This window comes from Emiliania huxleyi (assembly GCF_000372725.1).
Source record: "Emiliania huxleyi CCMP1516 chromosome Unknown EMIHUscaffold_161, whole genome shotgun sequence".
Classification (NCBI taxonomy): Eukaryota; Haptophyta; order Isochrysidales; family Noelaerhabdaceae; genus Emiliania; species Emiliania huxleyi.
The window spans coordinates 285,266-301,990 of record NW_005200970.1 but is presented as its reverse complement, the minus strand read 5'-3'; the positions used below and the strand labels follow the sequence as shown (position 1 = coordinate 301,990).

The following is a 16,725-nucleotide window of genomic DNA, read 5'->3' as shown; positions in this document are numbered from 1 at the left end:
GTGGGGCGCTCTGACGTCGCGCCGGTGGTGCGGCGCGGCACGGTGGCCAGACGGCGTCGGGTTGGGCAGCAGCAGGGGTGTGCGGTCGTGGCAGCACGAGGCCAGGGGCGCGCACGCACTCACGCAGGGCAAAGCCTGTGACCGAGAAAAAGAATTTAAGGGTGTAAAACGACCCCGTTTTTGCCGCGGCTGCACAGCCGCCTGCCGGCAGCCTCACAATCCGGCCGGCCAAGCGCGGCCGGCGCAAGGCTGCGCCCCGCGTCGACAGGAACGCGCTCTCCGCGCGCGGCGACGGTGTGCCGCCGCGGCGTTCGCGCTCCTCATCGCCTGACGCGCCGCCTGCGAAGCGGGCCTCTTCTGCCGGCTCCTCCGTTTGCGGCTACGACTCCGAGGCGCCGGAGGAGATCCAGAACGAGGCGCTCTACCGGGCCTGCCGCGCGTACGGCTTAGGTGAGCAATTCCTCGCTGCGGCGCAGGACGAGGGCACATTCGGCGAGTGGCTCGACGAGCTACCCTTCGAGGTGGCTGCGGCGACCGCCCGGCTGCTCAAGCACCACGCGCGCTCCGGCGCGTGGGTCGAGCTCTCGCCCGGCAACCCTAGCCAGGCCTCACGCGCTGGCCGCGACCGCGACCGCTCGAGCCCGAACTGCCCGTCAGATATGTCGGAATTGTCGGAGAATAGCGACTAGCACACCTCTGAGTCCCAGAAACCCGAGGAGTCATACAGTCCACCTGTGTGATGCACGCCCTGCGAGCGGGGCGGGGTGCGCACTGTCCCTCTGTGTTCATGTGCGTCGCCCATCTCTCCCTGGAGATGACTGCTCTATTTATTTATTTATTTATTTTGCCCATGATCGGAGTGGGAGTCAGAAATGTGGTCCTCAGAGAAAAAGAAATTTACAACAAAAGCTCGCACGACATCGATTCACGCGACAGGCGAAAGAAATGAAGGAAACCAACTCCCTCTCACAACACACAGGTTCGACACAGGTACGAGAAAAAGAATGAGAGTCGCAAGATTCACAGCAGACGACGGCTTCGTGTGTGTGTGTGTGTGTGTGTGTGTGTGTGTGTGTGTGTGTGTGTAGCCACGCAAAGCTTGCTCGGATGGCACGCCCTGAGGAGGCACGGCCTGTCTGGAAGAAGCGGTTTTCAACCCCTGACATGCCATTCATCTGACATTCACAAACCTCACGCCCATCAAGGGATCGCGTGCTCATGTTCTGGAACGCGTGCCACTTCCATGTCATCCACGGTCCAGAGTATGCTCGCATGCCAGTATGATTTCCTTGGTACATGGAGCTTCCCGGGTCGGAGAAGGCGGGCTCGCTAAAGACGCTCGCCTCGTCCACGATGCTGAAGCCTCGTCCTGTTGTGGTGACCGGCCACCTTCTGTGCTGCAGAAAATATGCGAGCGACAGGTACTGATATCGGGTATTGCTGTCGCCCATGAACACGACGGATTTTCCCCGAAGCGAGGATACGAGACGGGCGTCCTGATCGTCGACGCCGTTGCAAAAGCTGCTTGCCACACGCCGGAGTCGTTCCTGGCGTCTGGGGTTCCAGCTCCAGACTCCTTCATCCACACGAGAGGGTGGCAGCATGCTGTCACAAAAGCCCGAAGGGAAGGCGTACGTCGTGGCGTTGCGTATCATATGTCGTACCTCAGAGGAGGTTGCCTGACCAAGCCTCTGAGGTATCCGACGTCGTACCTCAGAGGCGGCGGAGGCTGCGAGCAGGGCAAACATACGCATGATTCCGTAGGGCGCAGCGGCACTTACGAACACGGCGAGCTACTCGAGTAGCGAGCTTCGGCGTGCTCGCACTCTAATCCCGCTCACGACCCGTGTCTCGCGCCCCCCCTACCGCGTTGGTGTCCAGTCCGAGCCTGGCTGTTCTTCACCTTTACACCTACCTACCTACCCGTGTTATGGTCCTTTCCACAGCCCTCATTCATCCACCCCAGGCCGTGGTTTCTTAGCTCCGGCCGGCAAGCCAGAGAGAGAGAGCCGGCCCGAAGGATTTTTAGGTAAGAGGTAAGCTGCGGTCCGCGAGGGCGATGCCAGAGACTGCTGCCGAGTCGGCTCTCTGGATGACGGGAAGACGCACACACGCCTCCATCTACTCCACTCAGAACACCGCAGACTTGGAAAGTGACAAGTGCGCGCGCCGCAGGCGAACAGAAATTTTGAGCTGGGGCTCCCATTCACATTCGTGTCCGGCCTTTTCTCGGGGCCGCGCCTGCGGCGCGCCGTGGTTTCTTAGATTTTTGCGGAAATCGCTCGGCGTGGTTTCTTAATGCCCAGTGTTGTGCGAGGGAGTTTTGTTGTAAAATTCTTAATGCCACGTTTTCTTAATGCCCGCAACCCACTGTAAGCCCCGGGGCAGGAGCGGAACCCAAAGCGCAGAACCAACCCTCGGAGACGCGACCTGTGTTTACTTTACGGCCCTTTCCTGCGAACGCGCACCCCCCCAGGGCTAGGGCTCTCTAGCCCGTAACCCGATATAATCGATCATCCGGCCCGCTGGGTGCGCTTCTTTTAGCTCCCCGGCCCTGGATGTGAGGTTGATGACTGCACTCCAAGTGCTCCAAGTGCTGAACTCTACATTCGCTTTCCCCCCCTTCCAAGTTCCCCTCGGGGGGGGGGGGAAGTTTGCAACTACATTCAACCTTTCTACGTTTAGTTCTACGTGGGAAAAAATCGGAGCTCGAGTTGCACTCGTTCGCAAGGGGAACGGGAGGACCGAGGGCGCACCGGCTTTTTCCCCTCCGCATGCCGTGATTGATCCCCACAAGCGGCCCAGGATGGCAGAACTGGCCGTTGCCAGGCTGTGCGTGGACTATTGTGCGCCTCGGCGAGGCGCTTCCGGACATCCGTATGTATGTATGTGTAGTAAAGGTGAAGAACAGCCGGATTTCACGTCGACGTGTGTGTCGTGAGAGATACTGCAGTAGCAGATCCACACGCAGAGAAAAGCTGTATGAGCACTGTAACTGCTCAGCTCGAACCACATTGTGTTTTTTGTATGGCGCTCTACGGCTTTACGCGCGTACGGCTCTACGGGGGGTCCGCGTCGTGTCGCGGTGAGCGGGCGGGCGGACGCTGGACAGGGTAAAAGGGTTGCGCAGGGGGTTGGCGCGCGCTCTCGTTGGCTCGACGCTCATCAGTAATCTCGCTAATATAACAATCATCATATAGTCAGCTTGCAGAATCAGGCCGCGCGAGGGAAGCTCACCTCGACGTACCTCCCCGTGCAGTCCGCGTAGGCGGGCGTCACCTCCACGTACTCCGCCGCCTCGAAGGCGGCCTCCACCTCCTCGCGCTCCCGCCGCTCCGCTACCCAGCGGTGCACGAAACGAGCGAGCTGCTCTGCGCCCCACCCGTCGCACCCCGCCGCACCCTCCCCGTCCGCGGCGTGGAACTCGCGCAGCACTTGCGACGGCCGAGAGCCGCGCCGCAGCCGCTCCTGCACGAAGCCGAGGCAGTACCGGAATGCCTCGCCCTCGCCGTCCTCGGAAGGCGGAGGCGCCGCCGCCGCCGCCGCCGCCGCCGCCGCCGCGGCCGCCGCCGCCGCCGCCGCCGCCGCCGCCCTCACCGCCGCCGCCGCTCCCCCCACCGCCGCCGCCGCAAGCTTTGCTGGGCGAGCCCTCTTGCCCGCCCCCTCCCTCGCCTCCCCCCCCCCTTCCCCCCCTCCCCCCCTTCCCCCCCTTCTCCCCCCCCCCTCCGCCGCAGCCTCCTCCTCCTCCTCCTCCTCCGGCGACGGTACCGTGTGCGCGCGCAGCTCGAAGACGCACGACGTCCGAGGCCCGTCCGCGTGCCTACCCCGAGATCACCCGAGATCACCCGAGATCACCCGAGATCACCCGAGATCACCCGAGCTCACCCGAGCTCACCCGAGCTCACCCGAGCTCACCCGAGGTCACCCCGAGATCACCCCGAGATCACCCCGAGATCACCCCGAGATCACCCGAGATCACCCGAGGTCAGCCGAGGTCAGCCGAGGTCACCCGAGGTCAGCCGAGGCCAGCCGAGGCCCCTCCCCGCGCGCCCTTCACGGTAATCTCGAGGACTCTCGGGCCATCTCGGGCCATCCCGAGGACTCTCGAGGTCTCTCTAGGCCCTCTGGCGCCTCACGCGGTGCAGCGACGCCTCGTACCGGCCGGCGGAGAACAGCTGGAGCGACTCGCCGCACAGCACGAGCACCTCCTCCTCGCCGACGCACAGCGCCTGCTACGGTGGCGGGTTTCTCTTTCGTTTTCTCGGGGGGGGACGTCTCTGCTTGTTCTCTGCCAGCGCACAGCGCAGCGCCTTCCTTCTCTGTGGGGTTGGATTTGGGTACCGGGGTTGGTAGGGTACTGCTGGTAGGCGCTGCGCGCCTCTGCGTCCACCCACGTCGCGGTCGCGCGATCTAGCACCTGCAAGCTCGGCATGCTCGGTGTGAGGCGAGCACGGCGGTGGAGGAGAGCGCCGGTGACTGGTAGAATGACTCCGCTTCACTTGTGTCGCGAGTCGGTGACTGGTAGAATGACTCCGCTTCACTTGTGTCGCGAGTCGGTGACTGGTAGAATGACTCCGCTTCACTTGTGTCGCGAGCTGGTGGTTGGTAGAATGACTCCGCTTCACGCGTGTCGGAGCACCTGCAGCCCCGGCACGCGCGACGCAAGCGTGAGCGTCAGTAGGCCCGGGTCCGCGTGCGCGCGCCTATGCACGGCCCTGCATGACTCGGCTTGCTGGCTGGTTGGCAATGGCGCCTGCTCACACAGAGAAAGAGAAAAACACACGGTCCTACAGGGAGAGGCACTAGCGGTCGGAACAGCGTCAGCAGGCCGGGGTCCGCGCGCATGCTGGCCAGCCCGGCATACTGCCACTGGCACTGTCTACTGTCACTGGTACTCGCGCGCGCAAGCTGGCCAGCCCGGCATGCTGCCACTGGCACTGTCTACTGTCACTGGTACTCGCGCGCGCATGTTGGCCAGCCCGGCATGCTCGTTCGGGTACACAAACAAGTCGAGGACAGAGAGATCGCCGGCGGCGGCAGCCTGCGCCGCCCTCGCCGCCTCCAGCCGCTCGCCGCCGCGCAGTCGCCGCAGCAGCTGCACCGCGAGGCCCTGAAGCGCCGCGGCCGCAGCTGCGACGCACGGCCGCAGCTGCGAGCTGGGCGGCCTTGCCGGCCACGGCACGAGCTCAAGCGCGGTGGCGTCTGTCAGCAGGTGGAGCTGGTGCCGCTGCAGCCGGCCCTGCCGGTCCAGCACGCTGTTGACGCCGACGCCGGCGAGGGGCAGCCGCGAGCACTGCGACCGGCGGCGCGTCTGCGTGTGCTCGGCGTGCACGTGCCGCCGGGCGATCCCCATCGAGTGGCCGCGGCGTCGGTGATGCAGCAGCGCTCTGCTGCCCGCCGCCTCTGCTGCTACGAGGGTGGCGAGGTCGCTCTGCTCGAGGTGCGTGAGGACACAGTACCCGTGCGCGGAGAGGAGCTCGTCGAGCGCAGACGAGGAGGGCGAGAGCGCGAGCGAGAGGCGCAGCCGCGGGAGGGCGGACATCGCCCAGCGGCGGACTCGCAAAAAAATTCCGACCTCCGAGACTCCAAGTGCTCACTTCTCCCATCCCTCCCTTGGGTTGTCTGTTTTCTTTCTTTCTTTCACTGGGCACGGGACAGGCGGACGCCCAAGGGTGGGCGACGGCTAGCGCACCACACCCCTCTCCTTAAAATCCCTGTGTGGTGGCGGCGTGCCGTCCTCCCATCCCTCCCTTGGGTTGTCCGTTTTCTTTCTTTCTTTTTACGGGACTGGCACACACACACACACACACACACACACACACACACACACACACACACACACACACACACACACACACACACACACACACACACACACACACACACACACACACACACACACACACACACACACACACACACACACACACACACACACACACACACACACACACACACACACACACACACACACACACACGCACGCACGCACGCACGCACGCACGCACCTCCCCAGAAATCCCGAGGAGCCGTGCAGTGCCTAGATAAGTCTGTGTGCTGTGTGGTGCACGCCCTCCGAGCGGGGCGGGGTCTGCCCGTCGGGTTGCTGCCCTAATCCCACCAGGGGTTGTCTGCTCTTGAGCACTTGAGCACTGGATAGGGTCGATTCCGCATGGTACGGGACCCCTCGATCGTCTCGCCCTCCCTCACTGGTGTGTTCATCGGGGGGGGTCATAACAAACACGGTACAGTCTGCTCTATTTATTTATGGCGCGCACTGGTAAAGGATCCCAACGGAACCGGACCCTGTGAAGAAGGGGAGATACGGTCAGCGTTTGGGGCGGGAATGTGGGGAGGAAAGCTGCCGAACACGTGGGAGCCGATAGACGCGGAGATGTACGCGATACTCGGTACTCGCATACTTACGCAAAATGGCGAGCGCGAGCGATGCGCAATCGCGGCGGTGCTTAGTGCTATGCGACTGCAAACCCGCGCTGCAGCAGATTGAGAATGCGCACCGCAAAGGGATGCCAGAAGGCCTGAGGGACTGGGAGAGCGGTGTGCAGTGAGAGAGAGAGTGGAGTGAGAGAGTGAAGTGACGGTAAACGAGATCTTAGTTTGTACAGCTTAATGGAATAAAGGGAGGAGAGGGGGGTAGAAAGGTGTCTCTCTTTGCAAGAGGATGAGAAAAGGATGGATTCAAAGAAATAAAGCCGGATTAGAGGGGCGCAAGGACGCGGCAAGGGCAAAAGGGAGGAAAGAGGGGGGGAAAGGGAGGGAAAGAGAGGCGGGCTCCTGGAGGCGATTGCTTACTATAGATCGAAGCTAGAGGCGGTGGTCTTCATGTGGGTGCCAGCACACGTGGGAATAGCCTGCAACGCATACGCCGACGCGGTGGCGACAGCATACCTCGGAAATAACGACACGGAGGACGCCTCGAAAGTGGTGCGGGACGCGGTGCGAACGCGGCCATGCATGTACACAGCGAGAAGGGAGGCGGCAGAGGACGCAGAGAGGAGGGAGATAGTGGACCGACGGACGTACGGGCACATGTGTCAGAGCGCGCACGAGTGGGTGTGCGAGCAATATCGAAAGACGGTGAGGCCTCGACAAATGATCGCAGTGGGCGTCAGAAGAGTCGTCCTTGCTCGAGGAGAGCTCGATAGACTCGAGGGGCCAGGATATGCCGCGAGGAGGGCGAAGTTGCGCCGAAAGGCGAAAGAAGCCGCGAGAACAAGGGACCGGCAGGCGGCGGCGTCGCAGGCCGAGGCAGAAGAGAGCGACGCGACAGAGGAAGAAGTGACAAGGGAGAGAACGACGATGTAGTGGGACGACCGCGAGGTGGCATGAAGGTTGCAGCGAGAAGCGGCGAGAGACTGCGAAGAGAGATAGGAAGAGGCAGACTCCCTAGGGTGGGCGACGGCTAGCGCATCACACACCTCTCCTTAAAATCCCTGTGTGGTGGCGGCACGCCGTCCTCCCACCCATCCCTCCCTTGGGTTGTCCGTTTTCTTTCTTTCTTTCTTTACTGGACACGGACTGGCACGCACTGGCACTAACACAGGTACACAAGAAAAATAATTACCCTGCCTTTTTGTTTTCTTTAGTGCGTGACCCGTTCTTTTTCATTTTCAACCGAGCGTGACAGCCTAATCACCGCGCGAGCCGCTGTTGAGCAGAGCCGCTGTTGAGCAGAGCCGCTGTTGAGCAGAGCCGCTGTTGAGCAGAGCCGCTGTTGAGCAGGTCGCTGCCGCCACCTCTGTGGCCGACTCCCAAGGAGTAATACGTGATGCCGAAGAGCGGCGCTACCGCAACCTTCCGTTCTGCTCGAGCTCTTGCGTGGGGCAAGCCTCGGGGAGCGAGAGCGGCTGATCTCTCCGCCGCGGCCGCAGAGCAAGAGGACGGTCCCCAGGACGACACAACAGGTCGTCCAGCTGCTTTCGCCTCCCGCCACCCGCCAGCACCGCCTCTAGCACCGCCCCGTTCCACGCGCTCCGCGTTGCCGCCCCTGCCGCTGCTGTTGGAAGCGCTCTCTCTCGCGCGCCCCGGCGCCATCCGATGCCTACATACGGTCGCGCTCTCCCCGGTGCAGGAGATGCTCAAGTGGGCTGCACCGCCTCCCAGAACAACGAGACGGAGCTCCGCAAGCTCAGGGACGAGATCCAGTCGCTCAAGGACGAGAACCAGTCTCTCAAGAACCAGTCGCTCAAGCAGGGCGAGAACCAGTCACTCAAGGAGAAGAACCAGTCGCTCAAGGACGAGATCCAGTCGCTCAAGGACCAGCTCCACAACGTCGGCACGCCGAGCGCGATCGCCCCTTCGCGCGACGGCAAGGCCGACGCATTCCACGCACCGCTGCCTTCGCCCACCCTCACACGCCGCCATCCGCTGCCGCCTCCCTCTCCGCCGCCGCCGCGTCCGCGTCTGCCTCCTTCTTTCCCCGCCGCCTCGCCACCCTCCCCGCCGCCTTACCCCCTCCCTCTGTCCACTCCTCTCAGGTCGACGCAGAGCCCCCCGCGGAGTGGGGCGTCGCCGGCTGGGTGGACTCCCTCGCCCTAACCGAGGTGGTGGCCGAGGCGCTGAAGGAGCCGGCCGGCACCGACCCATTCAAGTACGTGCTCAGCCTCTCGCTCGCCGACCTCGAGAGCAAGCTCGAGGCGGTGAAGCTGAGCGGACTCGCTGCGCGCCTCTGGTCCGCCATTGAGAAACTGCACGGCCAGAGCGCCGCGACCGGGGCGGCGCTGAACGCCAAGTTCGCCGCGGAGGGCGACGCGTTCAAGGGCGAGATGGGCTTTGGCGGCGTCGAGCAGTTCTACGGAGGCGTGCTGCACGCCAGTAGCTTGCCTATCCTACCCGCCCACTCTTACCAGCGACCCCCGTCCCCTGCCCTGTGAGCAGGCCTCGAGAAGCTCATCGGGCCGCCGCTTATGGTGGAGGGCTCGCTCCTCAAGGCCATGGAGACGGAGCACTGCGCAGAGAAGGATGCGGAAGTGCCGTTCGACACCTCCAACGGCATCGAGGGCGCGACCTCCAAGCTCGAGTGGGAGTTTGTGGTCAAGCCCGTGGTCGCGGACCAGGACAGCCGCTACGCGGAGCGCGGCGGCGACTTCCGCACGGCTCACCGCGAGTGGTGCCGCAAGCCGGAGCCGCTCTCTGTCTTCGAGAAGAAGATGGCGGACGAGATGAACCCGAGGCTCGAGAAGGCGGGGCAGGCGCCGCTCACCAAGGAGGAGCTCATCGCCGGCCGGATGTACACGGGGCCGATGTACGAGAAGTACAACGGCGTCCTCCGCTTCTCCTCAGCGCGCGATGCCGACGGCGCTGTTCTGCTGGAGTACGCCTCGATGGAGGAGGTGCCCTTTCTGCAGAAGAAGTGCGGCTGGCTTCACCTCGGCGAGTGGGCTGCGACGGCGGCAGGCAAAGGCGAGGCCGCGGTGCGCTGGACGTGGCACAACCAGTACTCGACCACCATCCACGCGATCAACTCGATCATCGTCAAGCTGTCGCCGCTGACCAGGATCACGCCGCTCTACCGCGGCTGGACGGGCGCCACGCTCCCGGAAGCCTTCTTCAAGCCGGACGCGCTCGGCTTCCGCGGCGGCGTGGAGTACGGCTTCTCGTCAACCACCACCGACCGCGCGCAGGCGGTGCACTACGCGGCGGGCAAGGCGTCGACGGTGCTCGAGCTCGTGATGGGCATGATCGACCGCGGCGCCGACATCTCGTGGCTCTCGCAGTACCCGCACGAGAGGGAGACGCTGCTGCCGCCGCTCATGGGCCTGCAGGTGCGCCAACCTCGCCCCACCTCCCTCCCTGCCCCCTTCTCAGCCTCATCGCCTCCCCCCCCTTCCCGACACCTGCAGGTGCGGTCGACGGGCGTGGAGGGCAGCACGCTCGTCGTCCAGTGCAGCTTCTCCATCAATATGGCCTCGCTCACGCTCGAGCAGGTGGCGGGCAAGCGCAAGAAGCTGCTCACCGACATGGGCGCGCAGATGGCGGCCGAGGTGCGCCGCGGGGTGGCGGAGGAGGCAGCGGAGGAGGCGGCGCAACTAGTGCGCGCCCACCTCGGCCTCGAGCGATGCGCGGACGCCGGAGGCGCGGAGGACAAGCGACTCAAGGCGCCGCTCGGCGACGATGCTGAGGCGTACAACTCTGACGTGCGCTTCCAAGCGGCGGTGGGCGACGCGCTCAAGGTGAAGCGCGCGGCGGTGCTCGCGGCGACGATGCAGCACGGCGGCAGCGGGCTTGCCGCGGCGATGGATACGGTACTGCCGCTGCAGGCCGGCCGCGTCGATTTGACGGGGTTCGAGCTTGGCGGCGAAACCGACTGGATCAAGGCGAGTGAGGTCGAGGGCGAGTCCAAGGAGGTCGGGGCCAAGGTGATCTACGAGGGGCGCGAGATGGTCGTGAGCAAGGGCGTGGACTCCGACGGCGATCTGAAGCTGAATGTCGACGCTGATCCCGTGATGGTGGGAGCAGTGGTCGCGTGGATGGAGTCGGCGCCGTCGGCGCTGATGTCGCTTACGCTGGACTGGAGCAAGGCGTGCGACCGCGTGCGGGAGGCGGTGCTCGACGTGGTGCGGACGACGCGCACGCTCGTCGCGCTGAGCGTGGGCGAGAAGGGGGCGATGACGCTCAACCCGCAGCAGCTCAACGGGCGCGAGGCGGTGCCGTCGCTCGATTTGACGAACAAGGGCATCGGACCCGGATCGGCTGCCGTCATCGCGGCGGGTCTCTCGGTCAACGGGGTGCTGACCGATTTGCGCCTCAACTTCAACATTATCCGCGACGAGGGCGCGAAGGCGATCGCCGAGGCGCTGCGCAGCAACGGGGTCTTGACCAGCCTAAACCTCTACAGCAACTGCATCCGCGACGAGGGCGCGGCCGCGATCGCCGAGGCGCTGCAGGGCAACGGGGTGCTGACCATCCTCAATCTCAGCAGCAACGGCTTCGGCGACGAGGGTGCCAAGGCGCTAGCAGCCGCTCTTCGCGTCAACGGGGTATTGACCGAGTTGGACATCGGCGTGAACAAGATCGGCGACGAGGGTGCCACCGCGCTGGCCTCCGCTTTGGAGGTCAACGAGGTATTGACCGAGTTGCAGCTCGGCTCGAACGGGATCGGCGACGAGGGCGCCAAGGCGCTGGCCTCCGCTCTGCGCGTCAACGGGGTATTGACCTCCTTGGACGTGAGCTACAACAGCTTGACCGAGGAGGCGGCCCTCGGCATCGTGCGCGTCGAGCGGCAGCGCAACAAACTCACCTCGCTGAGCTTGAGTCGCTGCAGCATCGGCCCAACTGGCGCCGCAGAGATCGCCGAGTACGTGTCGGGCAGCGGGGTGCTGACCTCCTTGAAGGTGCGCGGCAACAAGATCGGCCCCACTGGCGCCACCGCGATCGCCGACGCCCTCAAGGGCAGCGCGGTGCTGACCTCCTTGAACGTGGGCGACAACTACATCGGCCCCACTGGCGCGACCGCGATCGCCGAGGCGCTGCGCGGCAACGCGGTGTTGACCAACTTAGACCTTCATCCCGGCTGTGGGATTGGCGTCGAGGGTGCCAAGGCGATCGGCAGTGCTCTCGCGGTCAACGGGGTGCTGAAAAGCATCGACCTCAGCGACAACAACTTGGGCGATGAGGGGGAGAAAGCGATTCACGATGCTGTGAGCGGGCGGGAAGGGTTCGAGCTCGAGATGTGAGGGGTGGATTCTGAGAGTGGACGGCGCAGGGGAGCGTGCGGGTAGTCAGACGGGGTTGTCTGCATATAGCTGCGCAAGATTTGTTTCTTTTGGATTTTGCGTTTTTCAGCAGGTGTGCTGAAGACCCTCAGCCTCTACACCAACAACATCCGCGACGAGGGCGCGGCCGCGATCGCCGAGGCGCTGCGCGGCAACGGGGTGCTGACCGACTTGAACCTCTTCAACAACAAGATCGGCCCCGAGGGCGGCGTCGCGATCGCCGATGCCCTTCGCGTCAACGGGGTGCTGACCACCCTCGCGATATAAAAGATGTAAAAGCATTTCCAGATGGCAAGCGGACGTCGGTAAAGAAAGAAAACAGACAAAAGGGACGGTTTAATCGAGACGCCGGAGACGCCGTGCTTGTCGAGCAGAGAGTCCAGGTCGTCTCTCTCGAGCATCGCGCTTCTTGCACCCCTATTCGCTCCCTCCACGACCTTCGCTGGGGCGCTGCGTTTGATTATTATTTTGTGCTGGTTTTTCTTTTTGCCGTTTTTTTGGATTCTCCCGCCCTCCCACCCTCTCTTGGATTTCGTCGAGACGTCGGTTTATTGGCACATCTCGATTTTTCAGGAGCGTCGCCATCCCAATCCGCAGTGAACGACTTGACAGCTTCTCGATCACCGCCTCCGGCACGGTCTCCTCCCCGCTGCGCGCGTTTGCCTTGCGCATCAGCGCGCAGAGTGCGCCGAAACGGCGGAGAAAACGGCGCACTTTTGCCCGCACCACATACGCGTTTTGCATGGTTTTACGCGCCCCACCGCCGGCCCAGACCGCCGCCCGGCCCGCCCGTCCGCCCGCCGCCTACGGTGCCCACCCCGCGCCCCCGGAGCCCGAAAACGGGGCGCCGCGAGCTCGCAACGCCGAGTTTTCCTCGAAATCACACCACATACGGGGCGAGCCCCCTCCAACCCACCCGCGCTAGGTCTCGGGTTTGAGGGATGCGCGGCCGAGCCGCTGGCTGGCTGGCGCCGCTTGAGCGTCCGAGATGGCCGCAGCAGAGGCCACGCGTCGCGCCGCCGGCCAAGCCCAGCCTCTCGGCGGTCGAGTCGGTCGAGCTGGCGGGCGGAGAGCCGCCAAGAGGGCAGCAGCGGAGCGGGAGAGGCCGTGCGAGCTTGCGCGAGCGAAGCCCTAGCGCTTCGGGGTCTTCTGATAAACGCAGTATGGACTTCGGGCGATTTGATTACCCGCTACTGGAGTGAGTGAGTATTACACACACACACACATGTACAACATGTACATGTATGTATGTAGAAAGATGAACAACAGGCAGGCTCGGACTGGACACCAACGCGGTATGGGTGGACGCGAGACAGATGATGACGACACGCACGAGCGACACAAAGACACAAACAGGCTCACAAGACACACAACCAGCTGGCTGCCACACACCCTGAGTTCGCGTACACATAACTCACACCCGCTACTGGAGCAGTTCCAGAGCGTCGGTCTTTTTTCGCTTGCCGTGGCGGTCCGCCTGGGTAGGCGTTTTGGCGCGAGTCACTCGACAGAACCCCTGGAGCCGGAACCCTGCGCGGTCATGCTCGCTCTCTCCGCCCTCCTGCCAGCCTACTCCCACCCGTCTTCGGTCTGTGCGGTCGGCGACCTGCATGGCGACCTGCAGCACGCTCTCGCGGCGCTCGCGCTCTGTGGCGCCGTCGACCCGGAGACGGGGAGCTGGGTGGGCGGCGCGATGACGGTGGTGCAGACGGGCGACGTGCTCGACCGCGGAAACAATTCCCTCGGCGTGCTTCGCGCGCTCTGGCGGCTACAGGCGGAGGCTGAGGCCGCCGGCGGCGAGCTGGTGCTGCTGCTCGGCAACCACGAGCTGATGAACATGCAAGGCAAGGTCCACTACGTGCACAAGGCGGAGCTGGCGGCGGAGGGCGGCGCCGGCGCGTGGAAGCGGCGCATGCAGCCCACCGTCGGCGACCTCGGCGCCGCGCTGCTGCGGCACGACGCCGCAGCAGTGCGCGGCGGAGGCGCCTGCCGGACGCTGTTCGTGCACGCTGGCGTGCGGCTGTCGGTGGCGGAGCGGTTCGGGTCGGTCGAGAGACTGAACGAGGCGGTGCGGGCGCAGATCGCGGCGCGCGGCGACGGCGACTTGCCTTAGAAGCGGAATCGAGTCCGTGTTCTTGTCCTCGAACCAGCGCTCAACACACGTACTCAGCTCCGCTCGACCGTCTTCCGCAGTATTCAGCTGCACTCACCGTAGGGGCCTCTCCATCCCTGCACAGTACCGTCCTCCCGCCCTCATGCCTGCGTATCCAGCACGCAGGCGACTTGCTCGATCCGAGGGAGGGGCCCCTCTGGTGGAGAGGCTACGCGAGGCCGCGGCAGGTGAGGGCGAGTCGCGAGGGGCTAGCCCGGTGTTTTCCCGCCACCACCTCGTGTGTGCGGAGAAGTGTAGCCAGCCTTACCCGACCCTATCCCCTGTAGCCAGCCTTAGTCGACCCTATCCCCCACCTGACCAGATCCGTCCTCGCGCCGGCCCAGGCCTTTCGGCGGGAGGAGCAGGCGTGTACCGAGGTGCAGGCGGCCCTGGGCGCCCTCGAGCCGAGCGGGTGCAGTACCCTACCGACCCGGCACCCAAACCCAAAGAAACCAAATAGGGGCCCTCGACCCGAGTGCTCGTCGGATGGCGGTGGGGCGCACACCGCGTTGAGGCCTCAGCCGTGAACAGCGTCTCTTCACAGCTGCACCTGTGCACAGGTGGGGCACAACATTGTGCCGTGGGTCTCCTCGCGCTGCGGCGGCACACTCGCGCTGCTTGACGTTGGCATGTCTTCCGCGTACGGCGGCTTGCCCGCCGCGTGGAGGCGCGGACATCGGCCGAGATCGGCGGAGATCGGCCGAGATCGCCCGCCGCGTTGAGCGCGGAGATCACCCGAGATCCCCGTGATGCCCTTGCCCCGAGGTTGCCCGAGATTGCCCGAGATCGCTCGAGATACCCCGCGATCCCCCGAGATCGGCTGAGATCGGCTGAGATGGCCCGTCAGTTAAGCATTCATTCGGAGTTAGTTCGGAGTTAGTTCGGAGTTAGTTCGGAGTTAGTTCGGAGTGAATTCGGAGTTAATTCGGAGTTAATTCGGAGTTGATCAGCTATTGATTAGAGAGGCTGCCCGCCGCGCGGAGGTGCGACGTCGGAGAGGAGGGCGAGGCGCGAACCGCGGCGCTCTACTACCACGGCGCCGCCACCCGCGGCCCCGTGCGCAGCGTCTCGCCGCCTCCCGAGCTATGCGATGCTTGCAGCCGCTTCACGCCGGCGGGCGGCGGAGGCGACCGCGCCGAGGCGGCGCGGCAGGAGAACGCCGCGCACGACTGCCACGAGTACTGCCCGCCCGAGAGGATGGAGCTCTAGATGGAGCTGTGAGGGACGCGGCGCCTGCCCGCCTGTCGGGGTCGGCGTGCGTGTGTGTGTGTGTGCGCGCGCCCCCTTGCGGCTCGGCTGTCGGCTGCATGGCTTGTGGTGACTCTGAGCAGTGACGAGTGAGGGATGGGGTTCTTGGTTACACTTTTAGAGAGAGTAGGCACGTCACGCCCCAAGCGGGTAAAGGGTGTGGACCGTGACGGCGTGAGAGTTCACTCTCAGAGTTGAGGAAATCGGAGGACGCGGAGGCCCACTTCGTCTTCGAGGGCTGCGGGACCATGTCTGGAAGACGGCTCGTGCTTTGCTAGTCCCCCGTTGGGAGGACGACCCCGGCTAGAGTCGCCGACCACATCCACAGAGAACCCTGCACAAAGATCGCAAGGGGGCGGGGACCTGTCGTCCATTTTACCCATCTCACAGAGAGTGCATGCACAACATGTACATGTACATGTTGTTGCAGAGGTGTCCGTTTTAATTTATTTATCGAGGGCTGCGGGTGATCAAGAAAAAGAACTTTCCGCCTTGCGGCATGGCTTGCGGAATGCGATGCCAGGCCGCAGGGCTCGAGTACCAGCTTCGTATGCCTCAAATAAAGGATTTTTCGCTAAAGACGTAGCCCGGTCGAACACTGCCCAAACAAATAAATTCCCCCTTTGAGCTGAGAGGTTTTGGGATTTCGCTCCGAGCGACGGTCCAACGAGAATCGTCAAAATCAGGCAACAAGAGACCGGTAGCGCCAGCATGTCGGTGCGTCTTTCTCATGCTCGCGCGCCCGCCGCGCCCGAACTATGCACGGGCCCGGCTCGCCCGCTTGGGGATCCACCCGGCACATCCCCGCCCCCCACCTGCCGGCTTGCCTGCCGTCAGTTCACGCCCTCAATTGTCAGCAACACAAATCCACCAGTTTTTGGGCTGGTTTCAGCCTCGCCTCACAGCCGACCTTCTGGTCGTACGCGGGTTCTTAAGGGTCGTACATGCCGGCCATGACGTCTGCCAACCGGCCGTTCGCAGGCGGTAGCTTCGCACGCCCCCGACAGCTCCGAGAATGACCCGCGCGAGAAGTGCGCGTCGGCGGCGCACTTTTCCTCCCAGGCTGTGACTGCTGCCCTGGCCACCCTGGCCTCCCTCGAGGGGTCGCCAGGACCCGCCGCGGCCCTGGCGCGGCCCACGGGGCGGCTTGATGCTCATCGACGCCTTCACCCTCGTCGGCCTGGCCGGAAAATACGCCAGCCGCTCGGGTGCCGCCCGCCTCCTAGAGGCCGAACCACCAGTGCTGTGAGTATTGACGCCCTCCCTGCACCTCAGGCGCGTCCCTCGCCCTCGCCGCCGCCGCCGCCGAGCCCGCCGCCGCCCTCGCCGCCGCCGCCCTCGCCGCCGCCACCGTCGCCGCCACCGCCGAGCCCGCGCCGCCGTCGCCCCCTCTGCCGGCGCCTTCTCCGCCCTCGCCACCCCCACTGTCGCCTTGCCCCCACCAAGCCAACCACCGCCGTCGCCGCCGCCGCCCAGTCCGCCTCCGCGTCACCGCTGCCTCCCTCGCCGCCGCCCCCAAGCCCGCCACGGCCGCTGCCGCCGAGCCCGCCGCCGCCATCGCAACCGCCTCCGAGCCCGCCGCCACCAAGC

The 16,725-nt window shown here is 64.5% G+C and overlaps 5 protein-coding genes across 5 annotated transcripts in view; 3 read left to right on the top strand and 2 right to left on the bottom strand.

Moving 5' to 3' along the window:
- Positions 1–197: 197 nt before the first annotated feature.
- On the top strand, positions 198–689 carry EMIHUDRAFT_230189 (hypothetical protein; the record flags this gene model as incomplete). The annotated part of the gene is made up of 1 exon (XM_005785370.1): positions 198–689. A coding segment is annotated over one exon (492 nt), but the record flags the coding sequence as incomplete, so codon positions are not given.
- A 2,486-nt stretch (positions 690–3,175) lies between these two features.
- Positions 3,176–5,542, bottom strand: EMIHUDRAFT_455914 (hypothetical protein; the record flags this gene model as incomplete). The annotated part of the gene is made up of 6 exons (XM_005785369.1): positions 3,176–3,820; positions 4,132–4,229; positions 4,379–4,417; positions 4,640–4,703; positions 4,784–4,879; positions 5,142–5,542. 6 exons carry the CDS (start codon positions 5,540–5,542, stop codon positions 3,214–3,216), a joined length of 1,305 nt encoding a protein of 434 aa, XP_005785426.1. The 3' UTR covers positions 3,176–3,213.
- Positions 5,543–10,628: 5,086 nt separating this feature from the next.
- Positions 10,629–11,696, top strand: EMIHUDRAFT_71849 (hypothetical protein; the record flags this gene model as incomplete). Its single annotated transcript, XM_005785368.1, has 1 exon — positions 10,629–11,696. The coding sequence occupies one exon, from the start codon at positions 10,629–10,631 to the stop codon at positions 11,694–11,696; it is 1,068 nt and encodes a 355-aa protein (XP_005785425.1).
- Positions 11,697–13,275: 1,579 nt separating this feature from the next.
- On the top strand, positions 13,276–15,096 carry EMIHUDRAFT_112027 (hypothetical protein; the record flags this gene model as incomplete). Its single annotated transcript, XM_005785367.1, has 3 exons — positions 13,276–13,803; positions 14,448–14,548; positions 14,871–15,096. The coding sequence occupies 3 exons, from the start codon at positions 13,276–13,278 to the stop codon at positions 15,094–15,096; spliced, it is 855 nt and encodes a 284-aa protein (XP_005785424.1).
- Positions 15,097–16,034: 938 nt separating this feature from the next.
- The window catches only part of EMIHUDRAFT_364175 (hypothetical protein), a gene marked incomplete at both ends in the record, with an annotated part of 2,382 nt that continues 1,691 nt past the window's right edge, over positions 16,035–16,725 (bottom strand). Inside the window, one exon of the mRNA XM_005785366.1 lies at positions 16,035–16,260. Within this exon, the coding sequence (XP_005785423.1) occupies positions 16,035–16,260 (226 nt within the window). The remainder of the gene's footprint in view (positions 16,261–16,725) is intronic.